General features: G+C 39.3%; 1 protein-coding gene across 4 annotated transcripts in view; it reads left to right on the forward strand.

Moving 5' to 3' along the window:
- The window catches only part of myo3b (myosin IIIB), a 516,799-nt gene that overhangs the window by 213,866 nt on the left and 285,430 nt on the right, over positions 1–17,503 (forward strand). For all 4 annotated transcript variants that reach the window (XM_048598929.1, XM_048598928.1, XM_048598930.1 and 1 more), the window contains exons 21-22: positions 7,983–8,071; positions 9,437–9,566. In XM_048598929.1, the coding sequence (XP_048454886.1) occupies positions 7,983–8,071; positions 9,437–9,566 (219 nt within the window). The remainder of the gene's footprint in view (positions 1–7,982; positions 8,072–9,436; positions 9,567–17,503) is intronic.

Below are 17,503 nucleotides of genomic sequence, written 5' to 3' on the forward strand. Positions count from 1 at the left end.
CTGGTCTGCAGGCTGAAGATGTTCCTGGCACTGTTCATGATTGCGAGCTGAAGAGAAGTCCCACGCTTTGGAACAAAACTCTCTCTCTCTCATATAGTGTGACAAACAGCCAGCACAAAGAAAGCAGATACAGAAAACAAACCACAGCTGTGGAAAAACCAGTTGCAAGTGCCATCTTTGGCCCATAAAGGAATGTTAACAAGACTCATCCAAGGTCGTGCAGCTTGTCGAGAATAATCAACAATTTTAGTCCATTCAGCCCATCCTATACAATCTATCTTCTCATGCAGCTGTCAAATATCATTAACTTTTAGCTCTTTAGCCCATCCTATACATTCCACCTCAATGATATCTGACACTGCATGTTGCAATTGCAAATGCAGACAGAAATCAGCGACTGCCACGCAAGAAGAGTATGTTTCCTGCACTACACGATTAAAACTGCAATGAAAATAACTAGCATTAATACAAAGAATACAACAATAGGATGTATCATCAAATTAATGATCACAGTGGCCTTTGGGGACCAACGCTTAAGTATATATCCCACTCCTGAAGTACAGTCAAGGCTGTGATGGAACCAGCAAGTTGTGCCACCTGACTGAGGCAACCAGAATATCGTCTACATTTTGTTTGTCAGATAATCTATTAATATTATTTGCTCTAAAATTCAGTATGTTCCAGATTCAGGTTCCTTAATTTGTGTTTTTTTTCATCCTCCAGTTCCCTATCCACAGATCACCTCACCCAATAACAGTAAAATATCATACATGTACTCAAAATTTCTCCAACTCTGTTCATCAGTATCTGTCTTGAGGATATTTCTCCAATATGTTTCCCTCCTTGCCAATTGTATGAATGATTGTACCATTGAGTGGTAACTACCTACAAATGCAAGTACCCCCTTTTGAGCTACAATACACATGGTAAACATGCATCATACAAATGTTCAACATGGGGTATCTGTATGTCATCCAACAGGCCCTTTCACTCAATCTATTCTCAATGTTTTAAAGTCAGTTTCTCAATGGATTTTGTGTCGGTGTCTTATTGTTTAACCCATGTTTTTTTGTCAAGTATGTGTACATGTCTGAGACCTGTTCTTCAGTGCATATTTTTTACCGTCTCATATTTGTTACCTCAGAGGTAACATTCACTTTTGCACACTTACATCAGTATTCCAAGACCATGTCACACACTCGAGACTCCCACATGATCTTATCAAATGATCCATGAGGTTTTATTATCTCTCCATGTATGGTCCCGATGCCTTGGGTAGTGGCTTGATTACCAAATCAGTTCTCTTAAAAGGAAAGACAAGGACACAAACATTACCAAGAGAAAGCTATTAGTTTTGTGCTCTCATCTAAACCTCCCTTTCACTACTGTAACATTTTAACCTGAATTGCTGCTTCTACCCATTCTTTTGTCATCTGCCACCCGTCCTCACCTTTAATTACTTCATCTCATCCAATTTTGCAACTTAACTATTACCACCATATCTAATTCCAGAGATCTGTAGAGATTTGTAGTCCATGGAGCATAATCTTATAATATTTTGAAACAGAAGTCAAACATTTCTGTTTGATTCAGGCACAATATACTTTGTTTGTTCTTTTTCAAAGATGACCCACTTGTTTAAAAGTTACTTGATGACTCATTCTAGATATTTGACATATCTCTATGTAAATTTGTCCACATTCAATATTCTGTTTACTCCTTTTAAGTCACTAACAATTTTTATGTATTGAACTATTGAGACTTTGTGCATGCATTTTATCATTTCCCAGAATCCATTTAAATTTTCAGGTAACTATCCTGTTTAAATATTTTAGAATACCAGTCTTAACAAAGTTTTTGTCATGATATGCTTAAGTGTACCCAGGCTCAGTGGTTTTGAGATTCCTGACACTCACTGCAATTAACGTTTCCACAGTACTTCCCCAACACTGACGTGTGTTATTGATGAAGAAATTGATGGATTGAGGGTGCCTCATCCATCACTGCAGTGCGAAGTTGAAATTCTGCAAATGGGTTCAGCCTTCAGGCTCTCCAATTTCTAAAAAAAACAAACTTCATCCATTCCACATCAAGCAGAATGGGTTAATTAGTATTAATCTCCTACGGATTCAAAAAGGGGGTGGGGTGTAAACTCCTGCATGTAACTACATCATCAGTCTCTACTCCTCCTTGAAGGAAGGAAAAGCCTAGCCCATTGTTAAATATGCTTTTCCTAAACTCCTCGCACACAGGGAGTTGCAATTTCAACAATCCAATTTTCCTATCACTTGGATATTATAATAAATCAATCTTATCATCCAGAATAAAAGATTCACTCATGTTAAAATGGGGAGGGAGGGGAGGCGATGGCCTCATGGTATTATTGCTGGACTATTAATCCGGAGACCAAGATATTGTTCTGGGGACCCAGGTTTGAATCCTGCCATGGCAGATGGTGGAATTTGAATTCAATAAAATGTCTAGAATTAAGAGTCTAACAATGACTGTGAATCCATTGTCGGTTGTCAGAAAAACCCATCTGGTTCACTAATGTCCTTTAGGGAAGGAAACTGCCATCCTTACTTGGTCTGGCCTACATGTGACTCCAGAACCACGGCAATGTGGTTGACTCTTAACTGCCCACTGGGCAATTAGGAGTGGGCAACAAAATGCTGCCTGGCCAGTGATGCCCTCATCCCGTGAATGAATAAAGGAAAAAAAAACAGTATTTGGAAGTTCACCCTGGCCAGAAAATGAAATTCCAAACATGATAATTTCTGGGATTAAAATTTACCCAAGTCCAAACATACCACGGAGCTAATTCCAAAAGGCACATTTTTACCAAGCTTTACAAACCAAATTTTTGAATCAACATTTCGCAGATTTTTGCTTTACGCAACCATTGATGGTTTCTTAAAAGAACATAACATTAACCGTACATGGTCCACACAGATACAGGCACACAACACACTTTCAAATCACCATACATTCTCAAAATGCAAACTCAAACTTCAAAGTATCCCCAGATCTCAAGCTCTAGGAACCAAGACACAAATTGTACAAGATGACATTTAGCAACCAACAAACAAAGGTGCATTCAAACCAGACCACAAAAGTTAACACTACTCTATTCTTGAAAATATTCTGAATGACATTTTATGGTCATTGTGCAATTATTTCTGACATTGCTCATTAAGAATTGTATGGGCTTGAGCAGCTTGATTTTTGTACAGAATTTGGCCTTCCATTGATTTGCACTGTGTTTCTCAGAATGGAGACCTTTCTTAAGCAAGCTGCAGCAACACCAGATTGAATCACTTCTAATAATGCAGTTCATGCCTCTTCTACACTCGCAATAGATTTGTGGTGAACTTCTCAGTTTTTGAAAAATCTAGCGGAGGAGTAGGAGGAGGAGGAGCACAAGATGCAGTAGCTGGTTGTCCTGTTTGAGAATATTCCCTTATATCCTGTAGCTCTTTTGATACTGCAGATGTTGTCTGTTTACTTTTATAATTCCACTGTGTGCTCCAATTGATGCCAAAGGTGCACAGTATTCATTCTCTGGTGCAATAAATAAATCTTTTTTAAGGTTACCGTTTATCACCGTATCTGGAATTTTTCTAAGCCGTTCTTTGTCTTGCCCTGATTGGATAGCTTCTATTGGAGAACTTGTAAGCACTCATCTCATCTTTCTGTACAGGCTTCTGAACAATGGGTTTGAATTTCTTGACAGGCCCAAACATGTTCGTATTGGGTTTGATATTGAAGCAGTGTGAAAGGAAGGTGAACGTTCTGACTGTGTCACAAATACTGTTTCAGTAACTGGAGAGGATACAGTAGATATTGTAGGCAGATTTGAGGCATATAAATTATGTGAGATGCAATTTCCTTGTTTCATAGAAGTAACATGACTTTTAATAGAATCTGAAAATAAAAGGTGAAATTGGATTGATTGCAAAGGTCACAGTTGCGTTAACTGACTGATCATGTGGAGCACTGGAAATCATGACATTTTTCATAAAAGGTGAATGCATTTTACTTTGTGGAATCTGCCTATCTGCAGTGGGACATTGCTTTTCAGTAGGAAATGCAAACACATCTTTAACGAATGAATTCTGATTTGGAACAGATTGAGCTTACATATGTATTATCATGTTTTCAACATTTCCTGTGTTGGACTGGAATGCAAGCCCTGTCTTCAGTGGGTTTTCCTTTCCTCCCTCCATATCTGTTTTGATCTTTCTTACTTCCTTACACTTCGGAGAGCATGCGTTCTCCACATTGTGTAGATGGCACCTGTAGGTATTCCCTCTGTCTTAACTCCTGCTTCCAGTAATGCCGTGAACATTTCCCTTCTGGTTATCTTTTCTTTCACCTTCGAACCCACCCCATCTCCGACTTGTTGTCCGCACAGGAGGCTGCTGAGTAAGATAAGGGCCCATGTATTAGAGGCAATGTGCTAGCAATGGATAGAAGATTGGCTGTCTGGCAGAAAGCAGAGAATGGGGATAAAAGGGTCTTTCTCAGGATGGCAGCTAGTGACAAATGGTGTTCCGCAAGGGTCAGTTTTGGGATCACAACTTTTCATTTTATATTTTAATGATCCAGATGAAGGAACTAAGTGCATTCTGGCTAAGTTTGCAGATGATGCAAAGATAGGTAGATGGACAGGTAGTATTGAGGATGCAGGGAAGCTGCAAGATTCGGCTAGGTTAGGAGAGTGGGCAAAGAAGTGGCAGATGGAGTACAATGTGGGGAAAGTGTGAGGTCATGCACTTTGGTAAGAAGAATAGAAACATGGACCATTTTCTAAATGGGGAGAAAATTCAGAAGTCTGAAGTGCAAAGAGACTTGGGAGTTCTAGTCCAGGACTCTCTCAAAGTAAACTTGCAGGTTGAGTCAGTAGTTAGGAAGGCAGATGCAACTTTGCCATTTATTTTGGGAGGACTTGAAAATAAAAGCGGGGATGTAGTTCTTAGGTTCTATAAGACTCAGGTCAGTCCACATTTGGAGTATTGAGTGCAGTTTTGAGCCCCATATCTCAAGAAAGATGTATTGGCCCTGGAGTGGGTTCAGACGAGGTTCACGAGAATGGTCCCAGGAATGAAAAGCTTAACATATAAGGAATGTTTGAAGACTCTGGGTCTAAACTCAATGAAGTTTAGAAGGATGAGGGGGGATCTAATTGAAATTTTGAATATTGAATGCCTGGACAGAGTGGACATTGGAAAATGTTTCCATTAGCAGGAGAGACTAGGACATTTGTACACAGCTTTAGAGTAAAGGGAAGAACCTCTCGAATGGAGATAAGGAGAAACTTCTTCAGCCAGAGAGTGGTTAATCTGTGGAATTCACTGCTACAGAAGGCTGTGGAGGTCAGGTCATTGAGTGTATTTAAGATGGAGATAGATAAGTTCTTGATTGTCATGGGGATTAAGTGTTACAGGGCGAAAGCGGGAGAATGGGGTTGAGAAACTTATCAGCCATGATTGAATGGTACAGCAGACTTAATGGGCTGAATGGCCTAATTTCTGCTCCTATGTCTTGTGGTCTTATGGTCTTATTTGTCGCTTGCTCGGGTGGACTTTACTCTATGGTTACCAGCCTCAACATCTTCTAACTGATTAACAGCAAACATACCGGTCCCACTGCCTGCTCCTGGGCTGGCCCTAATAATGCTAACAAGGCACCTCTTATCCATCCCGGACTCTGAAATTGTGGAGAATACATACTGGCTTGTGTAGCCAAATCCCTCAAACATTTTATACCTTCTGGTATGCTGTCCCATTTTTCAACATCCCCTTCCCAAGCTACTGGGGAAGGGTCCTTGTTTCCTACTGCTAGTGTCAGTGCATTCCATAATGATCCAGTTTGCCCTGTGTTTCTAAAGACACTATTCACATGTAGTGTTCCTAGATTCCCTTGCTCTGTGGCACTCAGCGTAATATGGGCAGCACCCTGGACCCATGATCGCATCAGCCAAGAGGCCAAGGGCTCGCCTGACTTCTGCTTAAAGTGTGACCACAAATCCTGCAATTTGGACATAGAGTAATCTCTCTCTATTTTTGAATTGTTTGGATTCTGTCCTCCTACCTGTTTCGCCTTATTTGTTATTAGGGGTTGTGCTAGTACTCCGTTCTTTGAGGATCGCTCCAGAGGTGGAACATCTCCTTCCCCGTCTGTCAAGTCAGACTCTGAAGCAGATGAATACCAAATGACTCCATCCCAATGGTCGGGGTCCCATTGTGAGGTTAATAACACGCGCACTTTGAGTCAACTTTCCAATTGTGCCGTTTTGCTCTCTTTTTCCTGCTGTAACATCACCAGATGGCATACTGCCTGGTTCTGTTTCTCCTGTGCCTTCTCAGCTCTCTCTTACGCTGTCTTAACTGCTTCTGTTCGGGTAATGTTACGCTGTTCCATCGCCATCAATGCAGCCTCAAGCTGTTTGTTTTTGGCCTGACACTCTTCCAATTTCCTACATGTAGAACATAAAACTGGTAACAACATCCATCCCATTTGTGGTACCCTGTCCTTGCTTTTGGGGAAGCCTGCCTCCTGCAAGCATTCATGTATGGTAGCCTCTATGAATAACCCTCTTTTCTCTCTTTTTCTGGTTATAATCATCCCCCATTCTTGTGGGGGTCCTAACTGTGCTAGCAAGTTAGCCACAAACCCGAATTCTGAGTCTGCTGCATTTCATCCTGGAATATGGAAAATCTCCAGAGCATCAGGTTGCCTTTCCTTCTCTTAAATATTTTCCGAAATCTGATTCTCATCACTGAAAATATCTTGGATCATAGCATGTATCCAAACAGTTTTTTTCAGATTTGGATAAATATAACTAAGAGAAGGCTCAACCACAGTAATTTGCTTAAACGTGAAAGTTTATTAAGTAATAATAGTGTTTATAATGGTAATAATAAATATTGTAGTGGTAATAATAAAAGGAAGAGAAAAGGAAAAAATAAACAAGTCTCATGCCCTTAGGGAAAAAATACCAAATCTCACGCCCTCCTGATCATCAGGGACCCCTCAATTGATGGCTGGTCTGGAGGCTGAGGTTGTTTCTGGCACTGTTCACAATTCCAAGCCGAAGAAAAATCCCGTGCTTTGGAACAAAATTCTGTCTCTTATATAGTGTGACAAATAGCCAGCGCAAAGAAAGCAGATACAGAAAACAAAACATAGCTACAGAAAAACAAGTTGCAGGTGCCATCTTTGGCCCATAAAGGAATGTTAACAAGACTCATCCAAGGTCATGCAGCTTGTCGAGTATAATCAACAATTTTAGCCATTCAGCCCATCCTATACAATCAATCTTCTCATACAGCTGTCAAATATCATTAACTTTTAGCCCTTCAGCCCATCCTATTCCAAAGTGAGACCAAGATCTTGTCTGAGTCAGGCTGACCATACAGAGGAGGAGGAGGAGTGCACATGAAAATGACGGGGTAGGGTAAAGGAAAATATGGGCTTGGGTAAAAGCCCAGGGGAGGGGTGGCATCTGCGATAGGAACAGCGTGGCCAAACGTGAGGCATCCTATCCCTGAACTTACGGCCATGCGCCAGCTCTTATTGGGTAACTTATGCACTTAGTATGTTCTCTTCATTGTTTCTTGGGGGTTGTAAAATTGAGACAGTCATTATTGTCATGCCTGATCCGCTCCTGACAAAGTAACTTTGAAGTTACTAGTTAACTATTTTGTTCTATCCGGTGAGCATTGGGCTGGTTAAAACTAATCTTGAAAATCGCAGATTCATGAATTAAGGTTAAGCCTCAATACATACATTGTTTCTGTTTTAATCTTCATAACTGGAAATCTTTATTCAAGATTATTTGTGAAGTTCAATATGGAGAACTGCATGTAATATTTCTGCTTTTCCATTTATGCATGTGCTCACCTTAATCCTCAAGTGGACACACAAAATGAAATGAGCATTATATTAAAACATGCTGTCTACTTCCTCTGATATTACAGATAAATTTGAGGACAACCTACGATCAAGCTACTTTTGGAGACCAAAAGGTGTGGAGCTATGTTTTGGAATCAAACACTATGCTGGCAAGGTATAAACAATTTCTAAAAGAGGAAAAAGATCGATATTTAAAATGAGATAAAAAGGTGCAGAGCTGGATGAACACACCTGGATGACCCTTCTTCAGAAACCCAAAGCATCAGCTTTCCTGCTCCTCTGATGCTGCTTGGCCTGCTGTGTTCATCCAGCTCTACACCTTTTTATCTCAGATTCTCCAGCATCAGTAGTTCCTACTGTCTCTGAATTGATATTTAAAATGCAATTCTTTCGTATTAGCTTTAATAAAATGTGCAATAGAGTCATAGTCATACTGCACAGAAACAGACCTTTCTGTCCAACACGTCCATGCTGACCAGGTTTCCTATACTGAACTATCCCCATTTGGCTGCATTTGGCCCTATCCCTCTAAAGCTTTCCTATTTATGTACCTGTCCAAATTTCTTCCAAATATTGTAGTTGTACCCGCCTCTACCACTTACTCTGGCAGTTCATTCATACACGCACCACCCTCTGTGTAAAAAAGTTGCCCCTCAGATCCCTTTTAAATCTTTCCCCTCTCACCTTAAACCTAGTTTTGGACTGGTCTACCCTTTGAAAAATACCTTGGCTATTCACCCTAGCCATGCTCCTTATGATTTTATAAACCTCTATAAAGTCACCCCTCAGCCTCCGACACTCTAGCTAAGAAAGTCCCAGCCTATCCAGCCTCTTCTTATAACTCAAACCTTCCAATCCAGGTAACATCCTTACAATTTTTTTTCTGTACTCTTTCTACCATAAGAACATTTTTACTATAGCAGGTTGACGAGAATTTTACACAGTATTCTAAAAGTGGCCTCATCATGTACAGCTTCAACATGACATCACAACTCCTATACTCAGTGCTCTGACCAATGAAGGCAAATGTGCTAAATGCTTTCTTCACCACCCTGCCTATCGCAACGCCACTTTCAAGGAACTAGGAACCTGCACCCCTCGGTCTCTCTGTTCAACAACACTCCCCAGGGCCCTATCATTAATTGTGTATGTCCTGCTCTGGTTTGCCTAACCAAAATGCAACACCTCACAATTATCTAAATTATCGGTTCTTCTCAGCCCTTTGGCCCATGTGATCCAGATGTCATTGTACTCTTGGATAACCTTCTTCACAGTCCACTGTACTACCAATTTTGATGGCATCCACAAACTTACTAACCATACTTCCTATATTCTCATCCAAATCATTTATATAAGTAATGTAATAATTGTGACTTGATATAAAATATTGAGTACTTTCATTTTAAAACAAAATAGCTTCTACCTCTATCAGGTTATTTGTAATTTCTGACAGTAAAATATGATAACACAGAACAATGGATATTTCCGTAATATTCTGTTAATGTTCAATATTTAACAGGTTTTTTATGATCCATGTGGTTTCCTTGAGAAAAACAGAGACACACTTCCTGCCGATATAGTAGTTGTACTTAGAACATCAGAAAATAAATTGCTTCAGCAACTTTTTTCCAGTCCACTCACTAAAACAGGTAGGATTGCTTGGATTGTCTGCATGGCACCCTGTAGGTCTTTATTGCATCATATATTAGAATTAATATTACTTGAATCGTTTCCATGGTCATTGAGCAAGCTAGGTTGAATATTGATGATATTTGTCCTTTTGTTTAGAGCCATAAAATACAAGAATCTTTACAATAGGTGTCCGATGAAAAAGTACGTGAAATTAATATATTCCTACTGTATAATAGGGTATCTGTTGGCTGCATGTAAAGATCTCTATAGTGAGAGTCATCTGACCTGTGGATAGGAGAAAACAACATCCTTAAGGTGGTTGTATATACAAATACTGAGAATACAGGTGTTTTGTACAGGACCTGAAACAAACTTGTCAACTTTGATAATAAAATTAGAAAATAAAATGAAAAATATCATGATAAAAATAAATTTTGCTCTAAAAATTACTGCCAGCAGAGCAGGATTTAATTTGTTCAGGTAGCAATTGTACTATTTAAAATCAAATGTTTTTTTGGAGAGACAGGATCAAAAGGTTTTTAAACACATTTGACTTATTTTGAAAAAGATAGAAATGTTTGATGTTTTAAAGAAAACAGTATATTTGGCAAAATTGCTACTCTTTCTAAAAACTGTTCCTTTGAAGAATTTATAGCCAATGGCAAAATTAACATCAAACTTGAAATAACACAAATATTTGATGTTAAAACTAACTCAGAATACATATATGTAATGAAAAATAGTTGCTGCTGTTCAGATGATAATTAAAGGAAAATACTGAGTTTAAAAACTTTATAAGGAGCAATTGATTTCCTGTAAATAAACAGAATAAGCCTCCATGTAAGATAAATCAAGTGAAATAATTTATACTGCTACACAAATAGGGCAGCCTAAAATGGCAGAAATTTGATAGCAGCCAAAATGTATTTTAATCCCAGTTGCATCTTTAAAAGAAGATCATGTAAACCAACACGAATATCAAATCAGGTATGAACCTTGACTAAAAGTGAACATAACCTTGACAAATGGTGGCTGCAGATTTGGAGTGCAGGAATCTTAAAACAAAAAAGGAGCAGTAAACGCAATAAATTAAGCCATAGTGGGTTAAGTTAAAAGGGAAAATTTCAATGTCATAGGTTGAAGAATATTGGTTTGAATTTTATCCTCTGCTTTGGGACGTAATGTTGGGGCAAGTATCAGGTCCTAACCTTGCAATTGCTGCCAGTGAATCTAGCTTGATAATTTTACTTTAGGCAACCTCTTAAGTGGCTACCCATGGTTGGTGGGTAGGCTTGTGGTGCTGCTGGCCCAATCAGATGATGGCTCACTTAAGTGACTTTTACTGGCCTCATTGCTAGATAACCTTTAATCCAAAACTCCAACCTCAGTTTTAGAACTTCAACATGCAGATGACACTTCTGTCTGCTCTCATGCAGAAACTGAGCTATAGATTAAGGTGGACTCCACTTTCAAAGCACATGAGAACACGGGCACCTGTTTAAAGACCTGGAAAACCAATGTCCACTTCCAACTTACCTCCATCAGTACAACACCTCAAACCACTAAACCTCCCCCCCATCCAAGCCACCGGGCCACTTCTTGGAAAATGTGGACCTTTTTCGATATGTTTGGGGCCCCTTTTTATACAAAGGCAGATATAATTTCATGCTTTTGGCTGACTGAGCGAAAAGGTATTTGAGAATCAGGATCTTAAACCCATGATTCAGGTTGCAGTTTTCTGAGCAGTAGGGGTCTTGCACTCCTATGAGCTTCAAGAGACCAGGCCATCCTACAATGGCACATCAAACAAAAAAACACCAGAGAAGTGGCATCATCAAGAAATTCACAAAATCCTCTAATTCCGGTGGCAAGAAAGTTGGTCCAATAGCAGAGTCCTTTTCCATGTGAACTTGCCCAGCATTGAGTCGCGAAGCATTCACAACCATCTATACTGGACAGGTTAATGTAGTTCATAGGACTTTCACCAGACTCCTGAAGCAACTGTTCTACTCTGAAATCGATCATGGAGACTGTCAGGAGGACATTGAGAAAATTACTAAAATGTCTCCAAAGCATCCCTGATGTGGTCAAACATCACTGCTAGATTATGAGAGACTCTGACTTGTAACCAGCCCAAATGGGGGAGGCTGGTTTGGGATGGCACCAAACACATCAAGAGATTTAGTCTGAAATGCACAGAGGCAAAGTAGAGGCATAAGAGGGAACACACAAACAACTCATTTACTCAACCGTTCAAGAACCACTTGTCCAGCATATGGCAGAGTCTACAAATCGTGCATTGGACCAATCGGCCATTTTAGAGCTCATTGAGTTATACTGGTGGCAAGCTGTTCTCAAGGGATTAGAGCTAGCTACTAATGTGGGTTGAATAATTCAAGTTAATGGTTACATGAGGAAGCCGATTTAATGTTACCAGTAGTACAGTTGGTGGTTAGGTCCATATTTATGACAAAAAAGGAGAACGGAAATTATAAGGTTAAAGCTTTGCTTGAAATATTTTCATTACTCGATTTTTTTCAAATGCCCAAATGGTTTTTTTTACCAAATGAAATGGTTATTGTTGAAAATGTGCTCTTTGTTGTATTATGATTAAAGTGAACAGACTTTGTGCAAAATTATTCATCCAGAATCACTGCAGAACTATATAATTTTTACAAACAGCAGGCAAAGGAAATCTTTCACTATGGAATTTTCAAATCATGAAATGCAAGATTGACTATCTGTCAAGAGTTTTCAAACTAACAGTAATTGCAGTACATTGCTCATTTTGTTGTTAGATGTTGGCAGTCACTTGTAGAAATTATACAGCTAGCAAGCAATATACTTTTTCCCCTATTACACAAAAACTTATGGTCACAATTGCAGTTTTATAAGCAATAAATACGTGGTGAATTTATTTACTTGTGCTAATTTAAATCAGTATTCATGATGGTTTCTACTCTATCCAAGAACTTTTTGGCTGACAACCATCTCTTTCTTATATTTAATCACCTCCTGTATGTTCTTATGGATTCAGAAAATGTGCTTTGCCTCAGTCTTTCAGCAGTCCTCCAAGTCGTGGAAAAAAAATGACAATTCTTGTGTCCTCGACAGTTTGCCTGAAATAGATTTAACGTTTGTGTTCAACTTACAGCTATGTTATTGGCTTTTTTTGTAATGCATTAGTCTCAAGAAGAGCCGTTAATTCAAAATTTGGTTAAAGTTTTCTTTTCTTTTGTGAATAAATAAAACCTGATTACTAATGAAAACAATTATACATATTTGCACAAAAACTGAAATTGCTGAAAAAGCTCAGCAGGTCTGACAGCATCTGTGGAGAGATGCTCCACAGATGCTGCCAGCCCTGTTGAGCTTTTCCAGCAATTTCTGTTTTGTTTCTGATTTACAGCATTCACAGTTCTTTCGGTTTTTATTAGATATATTTGCGTAGTTACTCAGTACTCTGAGTGATAAATGACACCTGCCTCCTGTGCTTTTTCTGGTACAATAGAGATACAGCATTTTCAAATAATCTGTATGTTAATGAATTTTCTTAATATCAGAGTAAGTAAGTAAGTAAACATAAAATAATATATCTGACAATTATTTATTGCATAGCAGAGTACAGGAAAGCAAAATCTTTAGCCATACTTCATTCATTGAAACAGTTACAATGTCTACACCGGTCAGTATCCTAGCTAAATCTCTACTGAACACAATCTATAGCCTAGGTCTCTCTCATTTAAGCTGTTCCTGTTATTCTAATGAAAATGTGGATGTATGTGGCAATATCATCAAACGTTGTATAATACATTATAGCCTATTTTTTGTGCCTTTACTGTTAGACCACATAATTGTGCATAATAGCCTTCTGTTTGCCTTTTAGCCACCTGTGATGCACTCTTCCTACTTAGAACATAATCAATATTGTTGCAGAGCTGCACCCTTAGGGATCTCATTTTTATCATACTGAGGACACTTCAGTACACATGTACAAATTAAAGGGAAGCAGTGGCAGTGAACAAGTGCATTCAGGCATTCATGAAATATTTTTATCTGGATGAATTAGTAATCTAAGTATTTCTGTTTTAAAAAATAGCTTTCCTTTATTTTTGGAATTAAAGGAAAGTTAATTAACCCTTATGCTGCTTTCTGACATCCCCACTTCAACTTACAGCTATGTTATTGGCTTTTTTGTAATGCATTAGTCTCAAGAAGAGCCGTTAATTGATTTAACAACACATTGTGTTCACAGCTAATTATGTTGCCCATTTAACTAGCTTATTTTGAGGTGTACTTTAGAACAATTCTGTTAACATTTCCCATATTTTCATTCTTAATCCATCACCACTGACATTAGTATTATTTGAAACTTTGTAGCTGAAACCTACTCCTGTGCTCAACTATTCCTAGCTGCATCATCAATTACCATCTTTTTTAAAGTCAGAAGTGGGATTATTCACAGTGTTCAGATCCATTTGCAATTTCTCTGATGATAACGCATCCTGTGAGTGTAGGCAGTAAGATTGGATTAACTTCAGGTTTGGGCAAGTGAGTGACCAATATTTGCACTACATATGTGTCAGGTAACCATCAAGCAGCAGTTACTGAACTCTTCATGTGAACATTGTAAGATCAGCATTGGTCGGGTACAGCTGTATATAAATGCTGTAGTTGCTGGAGAAGGTCAAAGACTGGGTATTCTGCTGTGAATGATTCACATTCTGGTTCCTGAAAGTTTAAAATCTTCAAGGCACAAGTCTTAAGTGGCAGATTGGCTCGAATCAACAAATTATCCCTTGATCTGTCTGCCTCAACGTTTCTGTCATATTCTCTTTTCTAAAATGCCTCAATTTATAATCCTTTCAGGTCACATTTGAAATCTTGATTCTCTATTACACAAGCAAAAATATCTTATCTGCTTTCTTCCCTCGGCTACTACACTGAGCAACCATTATCTTAAGTGATTTTATTGTCCTTCTTAATTTACCATGCTATTTGTCCTCTGAGATTATTGCGCTCCTGTTCTCCCCTTAATCTCTTCCTTAAGTAAAACGTTCCAAGCTTTTACAGCCACCCCTTGATCTTATTATTTTATATGGCCTCACTACTCTCAACATGTCAATCACAGGTTAGGTCATCATTTCCTTGTATCATTGTATATCCACACATCTTTCTTCCCTTTCCAAGCCTAGTTCCTTCTGCATCTGTGGCCTACTCTGCATTGGAGAAACCAAACACAGACTAGGTGCCCAGAGATAGTAAGAACTGCCAATGCTAGAGTCTGAGATAACACAGTGTGGAGCTGGAGGAACATAGCAAGCCACGCAGAAGGGTCCCGACCCAAAACGTCAGCTTTCCTGCTGTTCTGATGCTGCCTGCCAGTGTTCCTCCAGCTCCACACTGTGTTATCACAGACTAGGTGCCCACTTTGCAGAACACCTCTGGTCCGTGCATAAGCATGACCCTGGCCATTCCGTAGCCGTTCATCTTAACACAGCATCCTGCTCGCATGCTCGCTTGTCTGTCCTTGGCATGCTGCAATGCTCCAGCGAATGCTGGATCATTGCAATGCTCCAGTGCAAACTGGAAGAATAACATCTCATCTTCAGACTGGGCACTTTACAACCTTCTGGACTTAATATTGAGTTCAGCACCTTCTGATTGTGAAACCACTCCCATTCCATCCCATTCTTTTGGCTTTACTTGTTGCATTTTTTTCACCATGTCCTTTCTCCCCACCCCCTACTCCAGTAGGCCTATCTCTTCTTTCCTGTTTGGCAATTAGACACACCTTTGTTCTCACATTCCAATTGCTTAATCTGCACATCAGCAGCCTCTCCCTCTCCAGCACTCTACGTCCGTCCCTCTACTATAGCATAAATGCTGCCCCCTCTATGCTTCACGTCAGCTCAGATAGACTCAAAACATTAGCTTGCTCTGTCTCCATGGATGCTGCCTGACGGGCTGTGATTTTCAGCACTTTTTTGTTTTCAGTCTTTCTGCTCCTGCCTCTGTGACAGAAAGATTTCTAAAAATTCACTTCCAACTGCATTTTCCATCTTCAGCAATCGCCCTTGATTCACTATATCAATTCTGCAGATATTGATTTGCTCAGTCATACCCTTACATCTGCCTTTGATGCCCTAATGGCCCTTAAAACTGCAAATGAAGTGCCCTGGTCATTTCTGCTGTTGCAGTGACCTTTTTGAAGGAAATTAGGAATGGGCAATAAATGTTGGTCAGACCAGTAGCGCCCATGTCTGATATCTGCTGCCTTAAGTGCAAGAAATGCAGACTGGAATGTATATTACAGATAATTGATTTAGCCATTGTTATTATATGTGGCTAGATCCCAGAAAGGAATATTGGGTTCACCTCTCCACTGCCAAAATCTAAAAGAATCAATCTAGAATGCAAAGATCCCTGGCTTCTTTTCTCCATTCTGCAACCCCACCTCCTCATTCTCTAGTCCATTGGACCAAGTTTCCTGCAAAGCTCCCCCCCCCGCCAGTATTGACCTTGCATCTTTCTTCTGTTTCTTTCCAAATACATCTCATGTCTTCCATGAATTCTCTTGTTTATGAAATCCATTTCATGCTGCTCAACCCCACTTTCATTAATCTTCTGACAACTCAACTTTCCTTTTTGGTCCCTATATTAGCACATGCTATTAATGGTTCATTTTGAATACTTTCCCCCATCATGTTCATATCTGGGGTCACAATTTCTCTCCTCAAGGAAGAATCTTTGGTCTTTTACAAACTACTGCTCTATTTCCAACTTCCTGTTCCTCTTCAAAGATATTGCTTATGCTGCCAAATCTATACCCACCTTTCCCAGAACTCCACGAGTAATTCCCTCACATCAGGTTTCCATCCCTGTCACAGTATTAAAATAACTCTGATCAAAGTCACAAGTGACATCTTCTGTAACTGTAACCATTGTAAACTATTCCTCCATGTCCTGCTCACACTGTCATTGGCCTTTGAGAATGGATCATTCTATCATCTCCCAGCACCTCATCCCCATCAGTCAGTTGGATGGGATTGTATTTGGCAGGTTTAATTCTTATTTATCGGTCTTAGCTAAATAATTACCTGTAGTAACCTTTCTTCCTGTGCCTACTCTATGACTTTCTGGTGTCACCCAGGTATTGATTCCTGGTCCCCTTCTATTTCTGTTCTGCATGCTGCTCCTCAATAATATCAAATGTCAAGTGAATGGTGACAGAACCCAACTCCACCTGTCCCACTCTTCACTTGACTTCTCCACTGCCTACATATTGTCAAATTATCTTAGTTAAATGAAAATGTCCATTTCCAATTTTAATACCTTTACTCTTGGTCTACATTATATTCCATAACTATTCTAAATTTAACCCAATAATCATCATTACCATTAAGATGTTCTTCCACTGATACTGCTCCCACCTGTCCAGCTTCATTCCCTAAAACTTAGTCCAGACATGCCTTTTCTATTGTTAGTTTTGTTTCATGCTGATTGACAAAAAACATCTCATAAATACATTTTAAGAATTTTGTGCTCTCTGTACTTTTTACATTGAATTCATTCCCATTATGATAGGGTAATCCTATTCCCTCTGGCCTTCTAGCTTTCTTTGACTGCTTGAGGTTCTATATTTACTGACAGCAGTATGATTGCCCTCAGTTCAACCTATGTGGCTTTATTTGATGTTTCTCTACACAACATCTCTGTTCACAGCTGAGATTGTTTCCTTAAACACCACCACCCCTCCATTTTTATTCCCCTGAACAGCCTGCCTGAAAACCATGTAACCAGAAATAACGATAGCAAACCACCTAATGACCCTTGTGTGGAACATAGACAAATATGAATATTCCTCGTAATTTTAGGTTTGCTCTCCTGAACAACTGTATATTGATAAAACAATTTCTGAACAATTTGACTCCAAGTTCTTTCACTGTCAGCA

Source organism: Rhincodon typus, chromosome 7 (genome assembly GCF_021869965.1).
Source record: "Rhincodon typus isolate 14 chromosome 7, sRhiTyp1.1, whole genome shotgun sequence".
Lineage (NCBI taxonomy): Eukaryota > Metazoa > Chordata > Chondrichthyes > Orectolobiformes > Rhincodontidae > Rhincodon > Rhincodon typus.